The sequence below is a fragment of the Rhea americana genome, unplaced genomic scaffold, assembly GCF_003343005.1.
Source record: "Rhea americana isolate MKP2758 unplaced genomic scaffold, rheAme1 scaffold_162, whole genome shotgun sequence".
In the NCBI taxonomy this organism is placed as follows: Eukaryota; Metazoa; Chordata; class Aves; order Rheiformes; family Rheidae; genus Rhea; species Rhea americana.
In genome coordinates, this window is record NW_028185728.1 from 1,597,438 (window position 1) to 1,616,545 (window position 19,108).

General features: G+C 61.0%; 2 protein-coding genes across 8 annotated transcripts in view; one reads left to right on the plus strand and one right to left on the minus strand.

The window, feature by feature from the left end:
* Positions 1–296: 296 nt before the first annotated feature.
* On the plus strand, positions 297–8,434 carry PRKAB2 (protein kinase AMP-activated non-catalytic subunit beta 2). Of its 2 annotated transcripts, none has more exons than XM_085300277.1 (8): positions 297–570; positions 2,268–2,444; positions 3,000–3,166; positions 4,093–4,186; positions 4,760–4,874; positions 6,412–6,545; positions 6,916–6,984; positions 7,471–8,434. In XM_085300277.1, the coding sequence occupies exons 2-8, from the start codon at positions 2,283–2,285 to the stop codon at positions 7,546–7,548; spliced, it is 819 nt and encodes a 272-aa protein (XP_085156403.1). In that variant the 5' UTR covers positions 297–570; positions 2,268–2,282; the 3' UTR covers positions 7,549–8,434. The 2 variants fall into 2 exon arrangements, with proteins under 2 accessions (XP_085156403.1, XP_085156402.1); XM_085300276.1 differs by having other exon boundaries at positions 298–570; positions 4,760–4,880.
* Positions 8,435–8,679: 245 nt separating this feature from the next.
* The window catches only part of LOC146598504 (myomegalin-like), a 27,710-nt gene continuing 17,281 nt past the window's right edge, over positions 8,680–19,108 (minus strand). The window contains exons 18-38 of one of the 6 annotated variants that reach the window (XM_085300275.1): positions 16,725–16,816; positions 16,433–16,593; positions 16,012–16,327; positions 15,769–15,937; positions 15,466–15,582; positions 14,914–15,379; positions 14,462–14,697; positions 14,246–14,297; positions 13,730–13,947; positions 13,068–13,262; positions 12,295–12,519; positions 11,985–12,116; positions 11,715–11,834; positions 11,454–11,631; positions 11,227–11,351; positions 10,875–10,976; positions 10,352–10,698; positions 9,769–9,969; positions 9,519–9,657; positions 9,310–9,356; positions 8,680–9,223 (exon numbers count right to left, since the gene is read on the minus strand). In XM_085300275.1, coding sequence (XP_085156401.1) covers positions 9,191–9,223; positions 9,310–9,356; positions 9,519–9,657; positions 9,769–9,969; positions 10,352–10,698; positions 10,875–10,976; positions 11,227–11,351; positions 11,454–11,631; positions 11,715–11,834; positions 11,985–12,116; positions 12,295–12,519; positions 13,068–13,262; positions 13,730–13,947; positions 14,246–14,297; positions 14,462–14,697; positions 14,914–15,379; positions 15,466–15,582; positions 15,769–15,937; positions 16,012–16,327; positions 16,433–16,593; positions 16,725–16,816 — 3,671 coding nt within the window. In that variant the 3' untranslated portion in view covers positions 8,680–9,190. Of the gene's footprint in view, positions 9,224–9,309; positions 9,357–9,518; positions 9,658–9,768; positions 9,970–10,351; positions 10,699–10,874; positions 10,977–11,226; positions 11,352–11,453; positions 11,632–11,714; positions 11,835–11,984; positions 12,117–12,294; positions 12,520–12,988; positions 13,263–13,729; positions 13,948–14,245; positions 14,298–14,461; positions 14,698–14,913; positions 15,380–15,465; positions 15,583–15,768; positions 15,938–16,011; positions 16,328–16,432; positions 16,594–16,724; positions 16,817–19,108 lie in introns of those variants that run through there. The other 5 variants (XM_085300271.1, XM_085300270.1, XM_085300269.1 and 2 more) reach the window with 5 other exon arrangements.

Sequence of the window (19,108 nt, forward strand, 5' to 3'; positions counted from 1 at the left end):
GCCGCGTTGAGCGGACGCGGGGCGAGACGCTTTCGTCTCCGCGGGTCGCCAGCCCGGAGCTCGGGCCGGCGCCATCGCTGAGCTGTGCTCTTCCCTAAGAGAGGGCGGCAGGAGAACCCAGTGACACGAAACTTTCTTGGCTAACTTCAGCAGCCAGAGGTGTCAGCTGAGCAGGCTGTGGGCAGCTGTTGGCTGAACGTCAAACTGATCTCTGCAGAGCAAAGCCCTTGGGGCTGCTGGCGGGGGCTGTGGCGGGGGAGCTGGCCCAAAAGAAGAGGGAGGAGCAGTAAGTGCGGTACTCTTGGGAGGGCTTTTTGCACTTCGTGTGCCGTTTTCATAAGGAAGCGGAGGAAGTTCGGGCCGGACAAGGCTTAGCACTGTAGGCAGGGCTTTCACCGATGACTTGCATGATGCATTGGAAGGTACTTTTATCAAGCTGTCAGAGGATGCTGTGCTGCAAGGGATGGCTGAACCTGATCGGTAAAAGTTAATTCAGTAAAGCAAAGTACAACAGGATGTGCGCTAAGAGCACTGAAATGGAGCGTCGTCGTAGGAATTTGCAAGGTGCAGGTGAGTTGCTGCAGAAGGATATTGCTGTTCCAGCACAGCAGTGTGGCTGTGTGCAAGATGCAGGAGAAGGTTCTTGCTTGCAGTGATTTTTGTATGCTGTACTTTGGAAAGGAGTAACCACTTGGGAGAAACCTTGGGGAACATCTAGGGGATTGGATTCCATCTAGAAAAGAGAAGAGGGAGCCTTCAGATATTTAACTGTCTGCATGTTTTYTGTCAGAGCTGTCTTGTTCAGCCCTCCTTACCTTGCTCCTAGTAGAGAAGAAATAAGAGAATCTTAGCTGAGATAGCAGAGAAGAAACTTCTTAACACCATGTATAGTTGAGCAGGGGCAGGTCTTATGAGGAGCTGGTTCAGTCTCCTCCAAGGGAGAAGGGGAAGATGTCAGAGCAAGTGGAGTATCTCTCCTGCCCTGGGCTGTTCAGGTACACTTGATCTTAGCTAAGAGAGGGGGCAGTGGTATGGGTTAGATGTTCTCTTGAACTGTCTTTTAGCCCTAAGGGTTTAAGAAATACTTTAGTAATCACTCTACTGGTAATGTTCTGAAGCCTGGCCTTGGCTGGAACCCTTGCCTGGCACCCTATGTATAACCTGATCTTCTACACAAATCTCAAAATGTTGCAAGCAAGCGTGTTCTACTGCCTTGCCCGCAGAGCTGGAGATCAGCATAGTATGACTGAAAGCATATGAGCTACAGAATGAAGTTGGGTTCATGGGGCAAAAGCTGCCATCCTTCTCAGCTGCTACAAGTTGGGTAAGGCCTGGAGCAGGCCTGAAGAGACCTATGTAACTCGTGATGGCTTTGTTGTTTGCCCTGAGAGGTGTGTAGCCGTTCATGGCTTGACGCCATATGGCAAGTTCTTTCTGCTTTACATTTGCCGAACTGGATGAAATCGGGGATGATGCCTGATCTCCACGYGCAGAGCAGTGCTGAAGCAGCTGGACTTGCGTTTCATTCATGGTATGCCTCTGGATGGCCAGCCAGACATCTGACCACTCGTGGTAGCGCCACTGGCGACGGCTATAACGAGTGGACATCCTTGCTGTGCTGTGCCAGAGCTGACGTGGCAACTTGCCTGGTGAATGATAAGCGAATGCTATCAAGAGTTGAGCCTTCTGCAGACGCCAGGGCATTAGCCTTATGCCTTGGCCAAGCTCCAGATTGGGCAATTCCACTCGGACTCTTTAAATGCTCCCTGTTGCTTTTGCCAGGCACAAGGCTCTGCTCATCTGCCCGCGAGCCCTTGGAGAGTTGTTGAGCACTGTTAAACAGCTGCTACTCTCACTCCCTGGCTGTTTCTTACTGGATATAGAGATTTTGTCTGCAGAGCCTGTTGGGACTGTGAAAGAGGCTCTGTGCTAAGCAATTGATTTGCCAATAAGGGTTGGCTTTAGTTTTCCCATCAGCCCTTTTGTTATGCTGGCTGGTGAGGGTTGTGTAATTTGTATCTGTTTTAGARTATAACAATTACCAGATTAACTAGACCAGTGGCTCATATAGATATGGCTATAATTAATCAAGCTATCTCATTTGTTAAAATCCTTTCAGCTCCCAAATTTGGCAGTGGGAATGAACTTTGGACCTTTTTTAGGATTGCTGTCAGTATCCTTAGGCAAAGGACATTGAGAAACAGTGCCTTCACTGCCTCACTGCAGGAGCCTGTGGGCATAGGAACACTGTCATCTCTCTCCTACAGGGCTGCTGAGCTGCCATGGGGAACACTACTAGTGAGCGACTGTCTGGAGAGCGCCATGGCTCCAAGTCCCACCGCTCGGACGGCTCCGGCACTCCCCATTCTACCAAGGAGCACCCGCACAAGATCATGGTGGGCAGCACTGACGACCCCAGTGTTTTCAGCTCCCATGACTCCAAGGTATAGGCTCATCACTGCCTTCCCTGCCCTTCTGTCTGGGGTCCTGGCTGGTGCTTCAGCTCACCCCTGGGGTGGCTCTGCTAAGCTGAGACAATTTGTGTGGAGTGGGTTTTGTCCGAGTGGGCAGTAACAGCTGATGTGAGAGCTGCTCTGTGTTTAATGCTAAATTCAAGTGCAGTGTAGTTGAACTCAACCTGGGTCCTAGGAGATCACTTGCCTTAAGCGAACTGCTGGCAGAGCAGGGGAAAGCTGCAACACAGCGGGAACATCTCCTGGAACACAGGAGTGGAGCTACTTGCCTGGCCTGGTGTGCTGGCTGTACAAGGACAGGGTTCTGTCTGCAAAGACTTCATGACTGGAGAGTGCGTGGAAGAGGAGGGGAGATGTGATGAGAGAAGGCGAGAGCTGKGAGGGGTCTGTGGAGAGCTGGGAGGCTGGAAGAGCTCTTCAGTGCTGTTGTCTATGATGTGCGGATGGGCTGGTGGAGTCAAGAGAGAAGTGAACGTGGTTCCAGTTGTATCTATGTGTCAGATGGGCTTGATTTGTTTTGCTCAGGTTCCTGGGGACAAAGAGTTCGTATCCTGGCAGCCGGATCTGGAGGAGGCAGTGAAACCATCCCAACAGGCTCGTCCCACTGTCATCCGCTGGGCTGATGGGGGCAAAGAGGTCTTCATCTCTGGGTCTTTCAACAACTGGAGTGCCAAGATCCCACTCATCAAGAGGTAGCCAGCCCCTCAGATCACCTGATTCCTGCCTTACAGGCCACGTGGTTGTGCTGTCCTGTGAACTATCCCCTGCTGCATTACTGGGAATGTTTTCCCTTCCCTGTTCCGGCTGCTGTTTCCTTTGCTTACTCAGTTTTTCTCCATTCACAACACCCAAGGTAGAGCACAAATATGTAGCCCAAGCAAAAGTATGTAGTCTGCTTCTTCCCTGGGTGGTGCAGCTGTGGTGGTGGGAGGTTGTGAAACAGAGGGAAAGGACAGGCTGGGCCACTTTGTTTTCCCAGATAAATGTCGTGCAGTATCTCGTCCTGGCAGCAGAGCCCTGCCCAGGTATGCAGTTGTTCCTTGGAAGCTGTTAGCTCTTCCCTTGGCTGTTACCTTACCCCTTGCCTAGTTGTATTATTGCCAGCAGGAGTTGTTCTGTTGTCCCTCACGTGTCCTCCTGCTCTAATGATGTTGTTCTGACTGTTTGGCAATACCGTAGGGATTTCTGTGGAGTCACTGTATAGGATTCTGGGCATAATCCCAGCAAATCATATGGACTTGGTTTATCCCAGTYGCAGACTGCACAAACAGGGCTGCTATCATTTCCTGCTGCCATTCTGCAATGCCAGCCCACGTTTAAATTTGTTGCCCACACATCCTGTCCAGTGCATCCTTCATGGAATGTCATGTCCAGGTTTGCAAGCTGGGTTGTCTCCTGAGCTCTTCATGGCTGGATTCGCAGGGGGTKGGGCTATGCTTGTGCCCTGAATGCTGATGCCTGTTGTGTCTGTGCCTCAGATCAYTGATGATGACTAAGCTGAATCCTGGGTTCAGGGTGGGGGGACTGGACAAAGTGCTGTGTTCTAGGACCTCGTGGAAGAGCAGTGTCTAGAGCAGCACTGAGGTAATGCTGTTGCACATCTGTTCTCTCCTTCCAGCCACAATGACTTTGTTGCTATCCTGGACCTCCCTGAAGGAGAGCACCAATACAAATTTTTTGTGGATGGCCAGTGGGTCCATGATCCTTCTGAGGTAAATCTCAAAGCTTTATGCCTGTGGATATTGCCTTCTTTTGAGGTACTAGATATGGTGTAACTGCAGCAGAGAGGGAGCAGGAAGAGCAGGGTGCATCTGCCAAAACAAAAGGAGCAGCCCCATCCCCTGAATCTTTCCAGAGGCTGGTATCTCTGGACTTAGACATGCTATATGGAAGAGTGTCAGGGAGGTAAAGGCCTTCTGGTGTCTCGCTGCCCCTTTTAAACCCCATTTGAATTGGTTGTAGAGAAAGGCAGGCCATGGGCCAGTGTTCACTTACAGATTCTCCTCCAAACTGAACATGCAGGAGCAGCATGAGGAGGAGAGGGGACACTTACCATTGGTGAGGAGCAGGAAGTAGTATGAAAACAGGAGGTGTTGTATGGGTAGGAGCCCGGGAGCGGGAGAAAATCCTCCTGGGGTAAACAACAGAGACCTGCTAGCATGGAACACTAGACACTTGGGTGTGACAGCAAAGGGAACCTGGGCTGTGAAGAGCTGGGAAGGGTCTGAGTGCGCTTCGGTTGGAGATGATCATGGGAAGATGCTTACCTCAATTCTTCTCTTCAGCCTGTGGTCACCAGCCAGATGGGGACAATTAACAATTTGATTCATGTCAAGAAGTCTGACTTTGAGGTGTTCGATGCTTTGAAGGTGGATTCTCTGGAGAGCTCAGAAACCTCAGGTCGGGGTGAGTTTTTTTTTGTGGCATTGCAGCTTTGCATGTGCCGTTTTCCACCTCCTTCACTCTGAGACTTGCCTCTCTGGTGGTAACAGGCCCCCTGAGCAGAGGTGCAGGCCCACATCCTAGGGAGAGCAGTGTTTGGTGGTGTGTCCTGCCCTCATCCTAAGCAGCCTCTGGTGGAGGCCTTGTTTCCATAGCAGGGCTATGCTAGCGTAACTCATTCTGTGGTAGCACTGGCCTTCAATGGGGTCAGTGCCTGTGTGGGGCTGGGGCCATTTCAGAATGATGAATGCCAGAGCCTAGCCTGCTGGGAGTGTTACCTCTTTCTGTCGTTCAGATGTGAGCAAGTCATCTGATCTGGGGTCTAAGTTAAGTGAGAACAGGATCCAAGTTATTTTCAGTAGCCGTTCTTGGCTTTCATGCCAAGGCAGTTTGTCCTAGTGCTAACCCATTGGACGTCTCCCGTTGCACTTGTGTTACAGCAGCAGGTTAGGTTACCACTCACACACTGGCAGTGCTGGCTCGGTGTTCAATGCTGGCAGGTAGCTCGGTAAAGTTTCAGTCCAGGGCGCTCTGAATGTGGCCTGCTGTCCATGGTATGAGCCCCATCTCAGATACAGGCTCAGCTCCGTGTCCTTGCCCAGCCTGAGCAGGAGGTACTTCATTGGAAAGAAGCCAGCAAGCAGCAGCGACTCTGGTGAGGTGGAGCACTTCAGAGTGCTGGCTGTCCCAAAATGATCAGGTCAGATGTGTCAGGAGGTGCAGCCAATTCAGCTGCCAGTGACCACCGGCTCCTGCGGTCCCATCACCCAGGCTGAATGGCTGTTAAGTTTGGATTTCCCATTTGCCCTTTGCAGACCCTCTCGTCAGGCAGTCCTGCGACACTGGCGAGCATGCAGGCATGCTGCTTGCTATGCTTCTGTATCTGCTGCAAAGGGTGCAGCTCCTGGGCTCCCTTGGCTCCTGACAAGCCAGCTGCTTGCAACAGGGAGAAGAACCCAACAGCACTGAGGGATGTATGCAGAGGTCCTGGGTCAGATGCCACAGGCTGCTTGTGTTGTCAGTGCATGTGCCAGCTTATAGCCATGCTTGGAAATGCCCAGCTCTTGCTTGGTTACTTACTCTGCTGTGAAAAGGTTGAGCTGTTGCTCTAGGATATATAGTCAAGGGGAAGCTGTCCCCCAGAGGCTAGTGGGTTTCTGGAAACTGTGAGGAGGCTTGCATGTGGGTCTGCTGTGAATGGGACCCTGAGTCTCCCCATTTGCTGTACTCCTGCATCATTGCCRGATCCCTGGGCTCTAAGGCTCTGCGGGGGAGCAGACATTGGACTTCCAGACACAAAGCGTGTGACAAGCCTGTGCTGCTGCCCCACTGCATGTTAAACCCAGTCTGCCCAGTAACAATTGCAGGCTGGGCTTATGGAAGCCGTTAGGGCTGGAAAGACCCTTCTGGGTCCTTCTCAGTGTTTTGGGAGCTACTCTGTACTTGCCAGTCCTGCTTTAGCCATCTCATATCTCCTCCTGTCTGTTCTCTTCAGATCTGTCAAGCTCACCACCTGGACCTTATGGCCAAGAGATGTACGTCTACCGGCCTGAGGAGCGCTTCAAATCCCCACCCATCCTCCCACCTCATCTCCTCCAGGTCATCCTCAACAAAGACACCAACATCTCGGTGGGTACCAGCGCCTGTCTGCATGCTGTGGGCTCCTGCTCCTGATGTGGAGACCTGGGCTGGGGCTGGAAGGGGAGTCCTGCCTCCAAAGAGCCTGTCCACGTTTAAATGTGTTGCCGACACATCCTGTCCACTGGCAGGTGCCTGGCCGTTGCCATGTGCTGGGAAAAGGGTCAGTTTTCCTATTAACCTCTTCCATTTTAGTCTCTTGCTCTGCCTGGTGCTTACCTGGACTCTGTTCATGTTCAGAACAGCTCATATCACCCGAGACACCAATTCCCTTCTCCCTCCCTGTTGCCTGTAATGGTTGGGGCTGGATTTGCAGAATCAGGGCTCTGCTGTTCCCCTGTGACACTACTTCTCCTTCCAGTGTGACCCAGCTCTGCTGCCTGAACCCAACCATGTCATGCTCAACCACCTCTATGCACTCTCTATCAAGGTAAGGGCAGACCCCAGGTGGCTACTGTGTGAGAGAAGGGGAGTTGCAGGGGTTCCCAAGAGCCTACCCAGCTGCAATGTGGAGAAAAGGGTGCAGGGATAGASACACTCACGTTTCACCAAGCAGCCAAGCAGTCTTCACGTGGCACATGCAGGGATGTGGGCTGTGGTCTCCTTAGAGCCCCCAGTTCCCTGTGGCCACTTCCCCTCAGTGTGGTGAAGCTGGGCAGAAGTGGGCTGTCCTGTTGCATGCTGGGCCCTTTCCTCSCTCTGCCCCAGCTCTGGTTGTGGATGTTGGATGTGTCTCATTGGCAGCAAGGCTCGAGCCTGCAGGGAGTGGTTAGGGCTGCTCCCCAAGCCCACAGAGCTGCAGAGGAGCCCCTTCCCCACCGCTGCCTCAGGGGCGCACCACTCCCAGATCAAAGCTAGGCTGCCACACAGCAGTGCRCTCTCCTGCCTGCTCCAGCTGATGCTGTGCCTCTTGCAGGATGGCGTGATGGTGCTCAGTGCCACGCACCGCTACAAGAAGAAGTATGTCACCACACTGCTGTACAAGCCCATCTGAGCAGGGGGCCTCATCTGCCCCCCCACGCAGGACATGAAGTGCCACTTTGTCTGCACATGCTGGGCCACGGGACTTTGTGAGAACTGGCTGCTGGCTCCAGCCTCGCACCTGGCAGGGACACACGCCCCAGTGATGAGCCCAGGCCTGCTGGGGCCTGTGACACTGTCCCATCCTACCAGTGTGGCTTGATTTAACCCTTGGTTTCTACCCACCTACAGCTCTGTTGGCTTCTGCAAATCCCTGGAGCCACTTTGTTTTCTGCTCACCGAAATCACCTTCCCCAGCTCCCCCCACAGAGAGGGCTTCGCCCTACCCCTCTTCTCCAGCCTGCAGGGTCCCTGAGGCTGTCCTAGCACTGCCCTGCCCCAGCCCAGGCCTGCAGGGAGCACCTCCTCCCCGCTGAAGTTGCTGTGTTGCTCTGGTGACATCCCTCCAAGGTCACCTTGGGCTCTAGGCACTCTGCCACATGCCCCTCAGCCCTGGCCTTGGGGCTGCCCCCTCCTGGCGCTCCCCAGCTTCAGAGAGTGCTCTTACCTCCGGCGGCAAGCCTGTCAGACAGCTGCAGCACCAACCCTCTCGGGTTCAGCGTCCAGCCAGAGAGGAGGGTGCTGCTGGATGCGGCTACGCTTTACCTACCTGCCACCAGGACAGCGCTGGTGAGGCCTGAGCGGCCACCCTGTCCTCGCTTTGGAGCGCTTCCACGGGGCAGGGCTCGCTTCATCACAGCTTGGAGGGGCACCCGTGCCCGCTCGCACTAGAGGGGTGCCCAGGGAGAGCGGAGCAGGGCAGATACCCCAGGACCCTGGCCCCAGCTACACTGTCAGCTGCTGGGGCAGTGCCATGTGACAGGGTTTTCTCTATTTATTACAGTATTTATTGTTCTCAGTGCTGCTGGCCTGATGTTGGAGGGGGCTCTGGAGCAGGGAGGAGGCTGCCTGCGCTGCCCTGCTGTGACATTGGCCACAGAAGCTGCGCTGGCTTGGTTTGCTCCGCGGCTGGGCTGACGGCTCGCAGGCTGCGGTGCACCTGCTGGGTGGGCTGGTGCGAGGGGAGGGAACRGAGGGCCCCGTGGGACACAGGGCTGCCCTAGGGTACTGGTTTGGGGCTCAGACCAGCATGCTACAACCACCATAACTCAAAGGGAACCTTTATTGGGGACTCCAGCTGCTGAACAGAACACATCATTTCTTACATCTTCCTCCCGTGCTGGGGCCCTGATGTGCCCAGGGAGCTCCCAAAACGCAGCTCCGATAGCTCTATCTCTCTCTMTATATATATATAAATACATACATCCATGAGCAGGGAAAGGTGTGTGGCAAGGTTACAAACAGGATAAGGTCCCAGGGTGAGACGGGCTCAGCTTGGAAGGCCGTGCCTTTTGGAGGGTGGGAGGAAGGGCTGAGTGCTGAAGAGTGGGGCAGGCAAAGCACAAGCCAGCAGCTGCTGCTGCCCTGCCAAGCAAAGCTGGATGGCAGGCACGCAAGTGCCGCGGTGCGGGGGACCAAACGCTGCTTGTCCAGCACCTGCAGCGGGCCTGGCCCTGGGGCAGTGCTGCAGGCCCCTCGACCCCTGGCCCCCCGGCAGCAGTACAGTCCAGCCCTCCGGTGCAGTAGGGCAGGGTGTGGAGGCTGAAGGGCAGGGTTCAGGCGACGGGCAGGGCCTGCTGGGCTTTCACCTGGGGGGAGAACGCGCGTGGCAGCGAGGGCTGAGCCAGCTGGGACCCCAGGCTCTGCCCCGCACTGGCTGCCAGGCCAAACTCACCTCCAAGTTCGTCCTGGCCTTGCGCAGCACGTTGTGAGTCCTCGTCACTGTCAGGCAGAGAGGGACAGAGTCAGTGAGAGCCCCGTCCTGAGGCACAACCGCAGACACAGGCGGGGGGACCAGGCCTGCTGGTACGCCAAGCCCACTCCCCATCATCCCACAGCAAGGCGCTCTCCCGGACTGCCCACCCACCCGTCCTGGCCACCTACGCTGGCTCACGATGAACTGCTCCATGCTGTCCTTGAGCTGGGTGGTGCTGTGAAGCCGCTCAGCCGTGCTCTGCAGGGCATCCTCCCTCTCCAAGAGCTGGGCCCGCAGCGCCGAGATCTCACCCTGCAGCGCCTGCTCCTAGGACGACACACGCRTGACGAGCTGCGAGTGCTTGACCCTACCCCCCCGCCAGCTCATCCAGGTATTTCGGACTCTGCAAGCTGCCCTGCTGCCTAGCCTGGTCCTTACCTTGCCCTGATGCTGGGCAGAGGCAGCAGGCAGCACAGCCCTCCAGAACGCGGCGAGGAGAGACCCACACTCCTCCAGCATGCGCTGCAGGGTGCTGGCGGTGCCCCACACGCGTCCTGCGCCAGCGCACCCCCGGGCCTGCGGGAGAAGGGTGCGGGAGCAGGTGCTGCTGGGGCACCCACGTCCCACTGCGCCCAAGGACTTGCGATGCCCAGCCAGGACAGCAGGGCAGTGCCAGCAAGAGCCCACRGGCTGGATACGACTGCTTGTGTACCCACCCTGCAAGCTCAGTGCTGGGTGTTGGGCTCCCGCGCTGGAAACAGCTGCAGCAAAAACCAAGCTGAGCAGCAAGGTTAGGAGCCAGCYGCAGCCTGGTGGCTCGTGTCCTTGGCACACAGAGGGGCCAAGGGCTGGGGACGACGTAGAGCAACCCCAGGGTGGCATGTGCCAATACCAGGGCTCAGCACAGCACAGCGTGGCACGCGCTGGGCCACAGCCTCAGCTGGACGTGTGCTGCACCAAGCACGCAGCATGTGCCTGCTGCAGGCCCCCCCCGGCAAAGATCCAGCATGGCTGGGAGGGCATGTGTGTGTGTGTGTGTGTGCACATATGCATTTAAATCACCCAAATTGCCATCTGGCCTCACTGGTACTGATGGGGCCTCCCGACACGTGGCCCTGCCTCCCCCAGGAGCAGAGTCCGTCCCCTGGCTGGCTCCAGCCCCRTCCTGCCCGCGCTTTACCTCCTTGCCCAGGAGCGAGTGGTTGGGTAGCCCAAGTGCCGGGCGCATAAGACACATCAGCTCGCGAGCCAGCGCCTTGCCCTCCACGATGCGCTGCTCCAGGGCCTGGTAGGTGTCCAGGCGGCCAACAACATGAGCCCCTGCCAGCCCCGCACTCTTCCTCGCTGGTGAGCTGGCTCCATGCACTGCTGTGGGYAAAGAAGAGCTGGGAGAAGGCCACCACCTGCTCCCCTCTCCAGCCTCCCCATCCCAGAGACCTGGCTCTGCCCAGAGCTCTCCATCCCTCCCCAGTGAGGGCAGCACCATGAGTTTGTCAGGCCTCAGCAACCTTGAGGCACCCAGGTGGCCAGACTCCAGGACCTACCACCCATCTGCYGGGTCACTGATGTATCCAAGGGTGGTGGGGAGAAGAGGGGGGCTGCTGAGCTCATGCCAACATCCCGCACTGGAGGAGATGGGAAGCAGCCTGGAACAAGAAGTCCCAGAGCCCCTGCAGGCAGCTGTGGCTTTGTGCCAGGGGCTGCTGGAGGCCTCCCCTTCCTCCCTGCCTGCAGGCCACATCCAGCGACCACATCCCTCCTGCTGCTGTGACAAGCATTTGGGACCCCCAAGGACTGCGCAAGGAAAGGGCACCCCAGAACCAGCAGCTGGGCAGAGGCTGGGTGCAGCTAGCGGCCAGGTGAGGGCAAGCGGGTGGCTGGGTGCAGGGCCTGTACCTGCACGCGTCTCTGCAGAGGGGCCGGGGAGGCGCTCGTAGACGTGCAGCTCCGCGCGCAGGGCCTGCACGAGCAGGCGGTGCTCCTCGCACTGCTGCTGCAGGAGCGTCGCCGTGTGCTGCAGCCTGTGGACARGTGAGGGGTGAGCGGAGGGGCAACACGTGGGTCAGGGGCTGGCCACGCCGCCCAGCCCTGCTGGCCCCGGGGCCACAAAGCCCCAGTTCTACCTGTTGTTGTCCTTCTGCAGAGAGAGACGCTCGTCCCGGAGCTGCCGGATGCTCTCCTGACACTCGGCAAGCTCATCCGCGAGCCTCCGCTGCTCCCCACGCCTCCGGCCCACCTCTGCCTCGGCCTCCCGTGCCCGGGAGCAGGCAGCCAGAAGCGCCTCCTGCACCCGTGCCAGCTCTAGGGACAGAGAGCATGGAGACGTCACCACGGCCCTGCTCGCCGAGTACCTGCGAGCCGGGAGCCGGGCAGCCTGGCCCTACCTTGGGAAAGATGGTCACGCTGGAGCCGCAGGGTCCGGTTGTCCTCGTGCAGGGCCCAGTTCTCACTGCTCAGTCGGGACCCCAGCTCCTGCCCCTGAACGTAGATGTCGGTGGAAAACCCTGCAAGGGAAGGAATTGGTGCTGAGCCCCTCATCCCAATTCCCTGCTGTCCATARGGCAAGCACCTTCCCCGTGCAATGGGGTGGGCAAAGCCTGCCCCTCATCGAGCCCAGGACCYCCGATGGCCCCAGTCCCAGCACTGCTCCATACCGCTGGCCTTGCCAGTGGAGGCCAGGCGCTGTTCGAGCTGTTCCCGGAGCCGGTCGTTGGTGCAGATGGACTCCTCGAGGCRCTGGCGCAGGCTGCGGATCTCCAACAAGTGTTCCTCCAGCAGGTCTGCTCCTGCCACGGCCAGGGGGAAAAGCTCAGGGCCAAGGGTGACCAGGTCCTCTAGCCCGTGCCATCCCCMCCACCCTGCCCCATGCCAGAGCCATGTCCCACAGCCCTCCTGGGGCTGGGTCTCCTCCCCACCCCCTCGTGCCCAGCTGGGGTGCCCCTTTGCCCTCTCTCAGGACTTTACCTGTTAGCTTTTGGCCAGGTGGGTACCCCAAAGACAACTTCCCATAAAACGGCCCGTGCAGCGGTTGGCCGGGAGGAGGCCCRTTCCAGAGGGCACGGGTCTCGGCAGCCCCTGGAGGCTCAGCCAGGCTYTGCGGGGCACCGTGCTGGCAGAGGGATGCTGAGGGTTTGCTGTCCTCTCCAAAGGGGCCCAGCGGGGCTGCAGGCTTTGCTGGCAGTGTCACACCTGCACACACAGGACAAGGCAGTGATGAAGAGGACCGCAACAGCAGGGAGGAAGAATAGTAGTAACATCCTCCTGCTACGCGCTTCTTGCCTCCTCCTCCCTGTGCCCAGCAGTGTGGCACAGGACTCCCCTATGGTGGCCCCATCACTAGTCCCCACTGTCTGCCCCCTGCCCAACCCATTCACCCTGGGGAGTAGAGGCTCTTCCAGGGCACCCGGAGCACGTGATATGAGTTGGAGGGTTTCAGCCCCACTCTTACACGAGGGCTAACAAAACCAGCCCTTCTCAAGGGGCCCCTGGGGTATCTGAGCACCCACCAAAAGGTCAGAGCAGCCTTGGGGATGCGTCCACCCACCCTCCGTCTCCTGCACACGACAGCCGCCTGTCCCCACCATCCCCAGGCAAGCAGAGCGGTGGGACCCAGCCTAGAGGCCCTGGGGAGCAGGAGAAGGAATCAGGCAGGACTAACAGGTTGGAAGGGCCGGGGGCCATGCAGCGCAGCACGCCGGGCAGGCTGGACCGACCCCGCGCTGGAGCCGCATGCTCACTTTCTCCCAGCTGTCTCCGGAGCACCTGCAGTTCTTGCTGCGCCTCTGCCAGGGAGCAGACAGGGGGGCCGCAGCAACCCAGGAGCACGGGGGTCGCAGGAGGGGGGGGCCCGGCAGGCAGAAAGGGGGGCAACCCGGGGACTAGTGCAGGCAGGGGAGCACTAACAGGTTTGGACAAGGAGTCAAAGTGAAGGCCTAGAGACAGGAGAGAGACGGAGAGATGTTAACGTGGCTCTGGTTCAGGCTGCAGGAAAACTCTCCTCCCTAGAGGTCCTATCACGCTCCAAGCAGCCAACTCGGTGTCTGCAGCGGCCGCAGGCTGGGACACCCTACGGCTGGGGTGCCCCATGGGCGACAGGCTGGGTCCCAGCCTCGCAGCACTGCAGGTACCGCAGCAGGGCACCCCCGGCGTTGTGTGCTTGGACAAGGTGCGGAGCCAGGCTGACACTGGGGGCACGGTGCCACGTGGCAAGGCTGTGCCGGGTGGCCTCCACCAGGACCCCACAGATGAAGCGGCTGGGGGGTGTGACAGAGCGAGAGCAGGCTGGGCACCTACTCCTGCAGGGACCCGTTGTGCCAGAGAGGGGCTGCGTCTCCCACCGTGCGTGGTCCCCGTCCCCAGCCCGCAGCTGCCCTCCTGGGGCCTGAGCACGCCGTGGTACCTGCGCGTTGGGTGGGCTCCTCCTGGCACTGGCTGCACTCGCTGGCTGCGTCCCCGTCAGAGCAGGGCTCTAGCCCGTCGGACACGAAGGAGGTGCTGGTGACGGAGCGGGACAACTCRGAGGGCGGGCGGCTGCTGCCCGGAGATTCGCAGCGCTCCTGCAGCTTCACCTCCAGGCTCTCAATCACTTTCTCCTTCTCCTGGAGCTCCCGGCTGAGCCTGCGGAGATGGCTGATCACTGGGACGCAGGAGGGAAGCGGGGTAACCCCTGAGCCACAGCCCTTCCCGCCGTGCTGCGCCTGCTCCAGCCAGCGTCCTGCCCAGGCTGCAAGGCTGCCCCGGGCCGTGGGGCACCCAGCGCGAACTTGGGATGCCCCATCCCAGAGCGGAGGCAGCCTCAGGGCGTCCACCCAGAGCAGCCCCTGAGGGTAGCCGGGACCCCCCTCCCGAAAGCAGTGATGGCCCTGGGGAGCCCGTCCAGAGCAGGGACCCTCAGGCCCTCCCTGGGAGCTCGTACCTCAGCACCAGCAGTTCGTGGCTGCTTTTATCCTCCTCGTCTTGTTGATCTCCTGAAAAAACAACCCGGAGAGGGACGGTCAGTGTTCCCACGCCCYGACGCCGCCCTCCCACGCGCTCATCTCTCTACAGAGCCATAGCAGGCCGGTCGCGGCACCCCTTCCCATCCTGTTGCATCCCGCGACACCGGCCCCAGTGCCACCCCACGGGCACTTACTGGTGCTCAGCTTGTCACTGAGTCTCTCGGCCAGCTGCCTGCCCTGGGCCAGCTGCTCCCGGAAGGCCTGGCCCAGGTAGTAGTCGATGTCGGTGCCGCGGAGGAGCTCCTCGAAGGACCGCACGGCGTCACGCAGGTGCTGGGCCAGGCCGCGGCTCGCCCCGCAGCCGTCCCGCAGCGTCTGGCGCAGGTGGGACAGCTCCCGGGCCTGCGCTTGGATCAGCGAGTCGTACTTCCTAGGGGGRAGGTCGGCGAGCGAGGTGTCCCCGGGGCTGCCCGCGCCCCACGACAGGCACCACGGGGCCGGGGCGCTGGGCAGGCGTCCCCGCGGGGCTCTGCCGCAGGAGCCTGGCCGCAGGTAAAGCCACGCAACGAGAAGCGACCGCCTTGGGCACCCGCGGGAAACCCCACGCTGCCCCCGACCTGCCCGCGCCGTGCGCCCGCGGTCGTACCCCGGCCAGGTGGCAGATTGCAGCTCCTTGGGCAAAACGCCTCCGGGCTTGGCGGCAGGCAGCTGCGCCTCGAGGAGGGCGACGCGGTGCACCAGGCGCTCCAGGTCTCGGTGCGCCCGGAGGGCGGGCGGGCAGAGGGTGCCGCRGCCGTCCGACTGCCAGCCCTCGTCCTCGTCGGTGAGGCTGTGGGCAGGCGASACCAGGGCCGCAGGGCCCGGCAGCGGCCGCTCCGTGCCCGAGGCGTAGCCACTGGTGACGGAGACGGAGCGGGCTCGGTGCTGCAGGCTCTGGATCACCTTACTGGCGTTGAGGAGCTGCACCTTCAGGTCTTGGATGTGCTGGCGCAGGGCCCCCACATCCGGTGGGGGCACRGCCTTGAGGACAGCCTTGTTGACCCCTGGCCGGAGCCGGGACCCCAGCTCCTCACCCAGGCTGGGTTCGCTGAATACATCTGCTTCCTCGCACTCTGCAGAGCAGATGAGGCATGGTGTCACCTCTCTACACCAGGTGGAGAAGGCCCTGGGAGCCCCAGGAGCCCCCATTCCTGCTCACCGGGGCTGGTGGTCTCATCTCGGTCAGCCTCCGTCTCACTTCGCCCGCATGTCTCATAGCCCARGTCCTGGAAGTCCACTTGCACTTGCTTGCTGAGCTGCTGGGCGTGGGGCTCACCTGCCGGGCAGCCCCATCAGCGCGGGGTCCTCCCTCCCGGGAGGGACCACGGCCCCTGCCCCACGTACAGCRCTTCGCACAGGGTGTCCTGGGCTTGGCTCAGGGCAGGTCCCACAGGCAGGCAAAGACCCCCATCACGCCCCGTCCCATCCCATCCCGTCCTGTCCCTCCTTGGCCGTGACTCACGGAGCAGGACGTGGTACTTCTCCAGCTGCTCTGCCTGCGCCCGCACCGTGGCCTCCGAGGCCGCAAGCTTGTCCTGCAGCTCCTGGCACTGCCTCCGGCGCTGCACCACCTGGGAGCGCAGCTCCGTGCCCAGCCCCGGCCAGCCCCCGCCGGGGGCCGTGCCCTCCACCTGCCGGAGCAGAGACGGGCCTCGAGCAGCCGCCCGCACCCCCGCCCTGGTGCCCCCGTGCCCGCAGCACTTACGTGGCTCCCCTCCTCCCCGTCCGGGGTGCTGGGGCAGGGTCTCTTGGGCGCATCGTCCCACGACTGTGCGTCCAGCGCAGGGCGCTTCGTGGGCACCGCTCCCCTCTCTGCCGGGAGCCCCTCGCCGTCCCCAGTGCCACTGGCCGGGCGGTCCCCCAGGGCGCCGCGGCCCTTCCGCTGGAGCCTGCGGGGCTCGGGAGTCGGGGGGCCACCCGCCCCGGCCTCCTCCTGCTCCCCGCTCTCCAGCAGCGACGTGGCTTCACCTATCCGCTCCTTCAGCTCCGCGTTCTCCAGGCACAGGCTCAGCATCGCCTTCCTGGGGGTGCACAGCACTGTGAAGGGCAGGCGGCGGCTGGGACGTGGGGCATCCCCCACCTCAAGTCGCCGTCACCCGCCGGCTCCCAGGTCCCGAGGCTCTTGCCTCATGTGAGAGATGGAGGAGAAACCAGCTTCCTCCAGCTGGGCCTTCAGCTCCTGCAGCTCCTCTTCCGCCCGCGCCTCCCGATCCGGCAGGGCAGGCGCCGCGCTCCCTGGCAGCAGACCCTCAGTGCCCCCGCTCTCCCTGGGGACTCGGAGGCCATTCTAGAAGGACAGAGGTAGTTGGTGATGGGGACGTCTCCAAAGGGGCTGGGGCACGGTGGGGCAGTGGCCCTGGAGAGCACCGTGCCTGGCTCTGGGACCCCCGTTCCCGGTGCCGTGCTGCCCTGACTCACGTGCTGGCTCGCAGCGCCACGTGCCACCTCCTCCTCGATGCTGTCAGTAAAGTTGGTGCTGGCRTCGTCAGCGTCCGTCCCCACGGCCTGACCTAGGAGACAGCACAGCCAGACGCTCAGATACGCTGCCTCTGCCCCCTGGCAGTGCCCGTACCTGGGCTGAACTGCAGGCGCCCGTYGTGGGCAGCCTTGGGGGACCCTGCCGGCAGAGCCCCATCTCGCACGGGCCCGAACTGCAGCATCAGGCTCTCTCAGCGGGACGGGGTCTCCCCGCRGCCCCTCTGACCTGCCCCTGCGTGCTGGAGCCTCAGCCCAGTGCCAGGGTGAGYCCTGTGCTGAAGGAGGGGACGGTCCCAGCTGCCTCTGGCATCGCTGTGCCGAGGGAAGACGGCCACCTCAGCAACGCCACGGGCCACATCCACAACTACGTTCATGCCACCTTGTAGCGGACACCCCGCCGCCCTGAGCTGAGCGTGCATCTCACCCGTGCTACGGCATCGTGAGCCAGAGCCACCAGCAACAGCAAAGGCTCGGGCCCAAGGGCCCCGCCACACGCTCCCCCAGCGGTCCCGCACTGGCCMACCGCCTGCCTGGGCACGGGGCAGCGCTGGAGGGCACCGCCATGCCCACACCACCCCCACCGCACCGTGTGGCAGCGGGCACCGTGCAAGCCCACGCTGGCCTTGCTGCAGCAGAGCCAGAGGGGCTGCTGCGTCCCGTGGCACAGGGGCCACAGGGCCACCCTGCACCCGGGGACACAGCTCTGCCCCTGGCCCGGCCAGCTCAGCCCTCGTGCTCAGCTCACAGCCGGCCGGCTCAGCTGCGGCTCAGGCCGCCTGGACTGGCACAGCTCATGCTTGCAACCAGCACCTTGCTGCACCTGTGGCCACCCGCAGCCTCGCGTGTCCCCAGGGCCCGAGGCCCCCCTAGCCCCCAGGGGCCACGCAGGGCCAGGTTCGGCAGCCCCCTGGCTGCTTTGCCGGCAGCCAGGCTGAGTGCCAGCTCCCCAGCGCAGCCTTGCTCCTAAGCTCCCAGGCAGGGCTGAACACGGAGCCGGGGAACGCATGGAGATCATGGCCGGAGGAGAGGCACAAGCATTACTGGGGGAGGCGAAAGCAGCCTGGAAGCGCTTGGCGGAGGAACCCGTGCTGCTCCCGGGAGAGCGAGCCCAGGGCAGCCGGGAGCACGCCTCRGGGCAGGGGCGGCCGTGGCACCGCGCTGCTCTGCGACCCGGGGTGGCACTGCGCCCAGGAAACCTGCTCCTAAGAGCAACGGCCGGAAAGCTGCAGCCATCGGGGCCAGTTCCCAGCCTGGCCCGGGCAGACATCACACCCCACCCGCTGGGGCATGTTCAGCGAGAACAGGGCCCTAACAGCAGCCCGGGGAGCTCCCGCTCCTCRCGCTGGAGAGCTGGGAGAGGCCCTCCTCAGCAAGCACCACGTTTAAAAGCAACGAGCAGCAGCTGCAGCGGTCGGACTCAGGTGAAGCAGCAGCTCCCATGGCAGGGGGGGCTCTCTGGGGCACAAGCTGCTAGGTGACAAAGCACCTGGGGGGAGAGGGGCTGTAGGCCCTTGGCCACGGGCTTGCGCGGAGGGGCCAACGGCTACGCGCACACAGCTCTCGAGCCAGGGCARGCAGGCCAGGTCTGGGGACGCGGGAGAACCACCTCTCCACCAGCCTCTAACGGCACCAGCCCCCACCGTCCCCTAGAGCTCCCGGTGCTCCAGGGTTGAGACAAAAGGGAGCACGAGCCTGGAGGGGAGAAAGAGAAAAATAAAAATAAAAATAAGAAGGCACACATGGGAGGAGGAGGAAGCTGGTGCAGGGGGCAGAAAGGGAGCTCACGCGTGGGGCAGACTGGCCCCAGGCTGCTGTTTGCTGAGCGTCTGAACCCTTGCACAGCAGCAGGAGCGCCCCAGCGTGAGTTGCGGGGCACAGGGGCTACCTTGCTCGGCTCTGCGCAGAAGGGATGCAAACACGCGCGTGCGTTTGTCACGGACCACTGCGCCTCTCACGCTGAGCTTGACGGGGACTAGTTGCAAAGCTTGAAAACTGCACAGGGGCCACAGGGTTGGAAGGACTCCAGGTACATTGGCTGCACTGGAAATCTTCACACCAACAGGRGAAGGGGAACAAGGTCCTCAGGGAAATCAAAAGCAGGACAGAGCTCCACAGGGAGCTGCGAGACAGCAGACAGCGGTTCCACAGAGGGTGCTCTCTGCACGGGGTGCTCAGTCCGGCCTTTCAAAGGGCCAAGGAGCATACAGCAAGGGACAACAGGGGTGAAACAGGGCCCTAAAGAACAGGGTAGAGAACATGGGACACCTCAGTTTAGGTCAATACTCACCCCACACAGTGTCTAACACCGGTGATACTGGGGGGGG

Excerpts from the sequence above, each read along its gene's own strand:
- PRKAB2 (XM_085300276.1), top strand. The coding sequence starts at position 2,283 with ATGGGGAACACTACTAGTGAGCGACTGTCTGGAGAGCGCCATGGCTCC. Across the intron at positions 2,445-2,999 it reads TCAGCTCCCATGACTCCAAG|GTTCCTGGGGACAAAGAGTT; the intron begins GTATAGGCTCAT and ends TGTTTTGCTCAG. Across the intron at positions 3,167-4,092 it reads AAGATCCCACTCATCAAGAG|CCACAATGACTTTGTTGCTA; the intron begins GTAGCCAGCCCC and ends CTCTCCTTCCAG.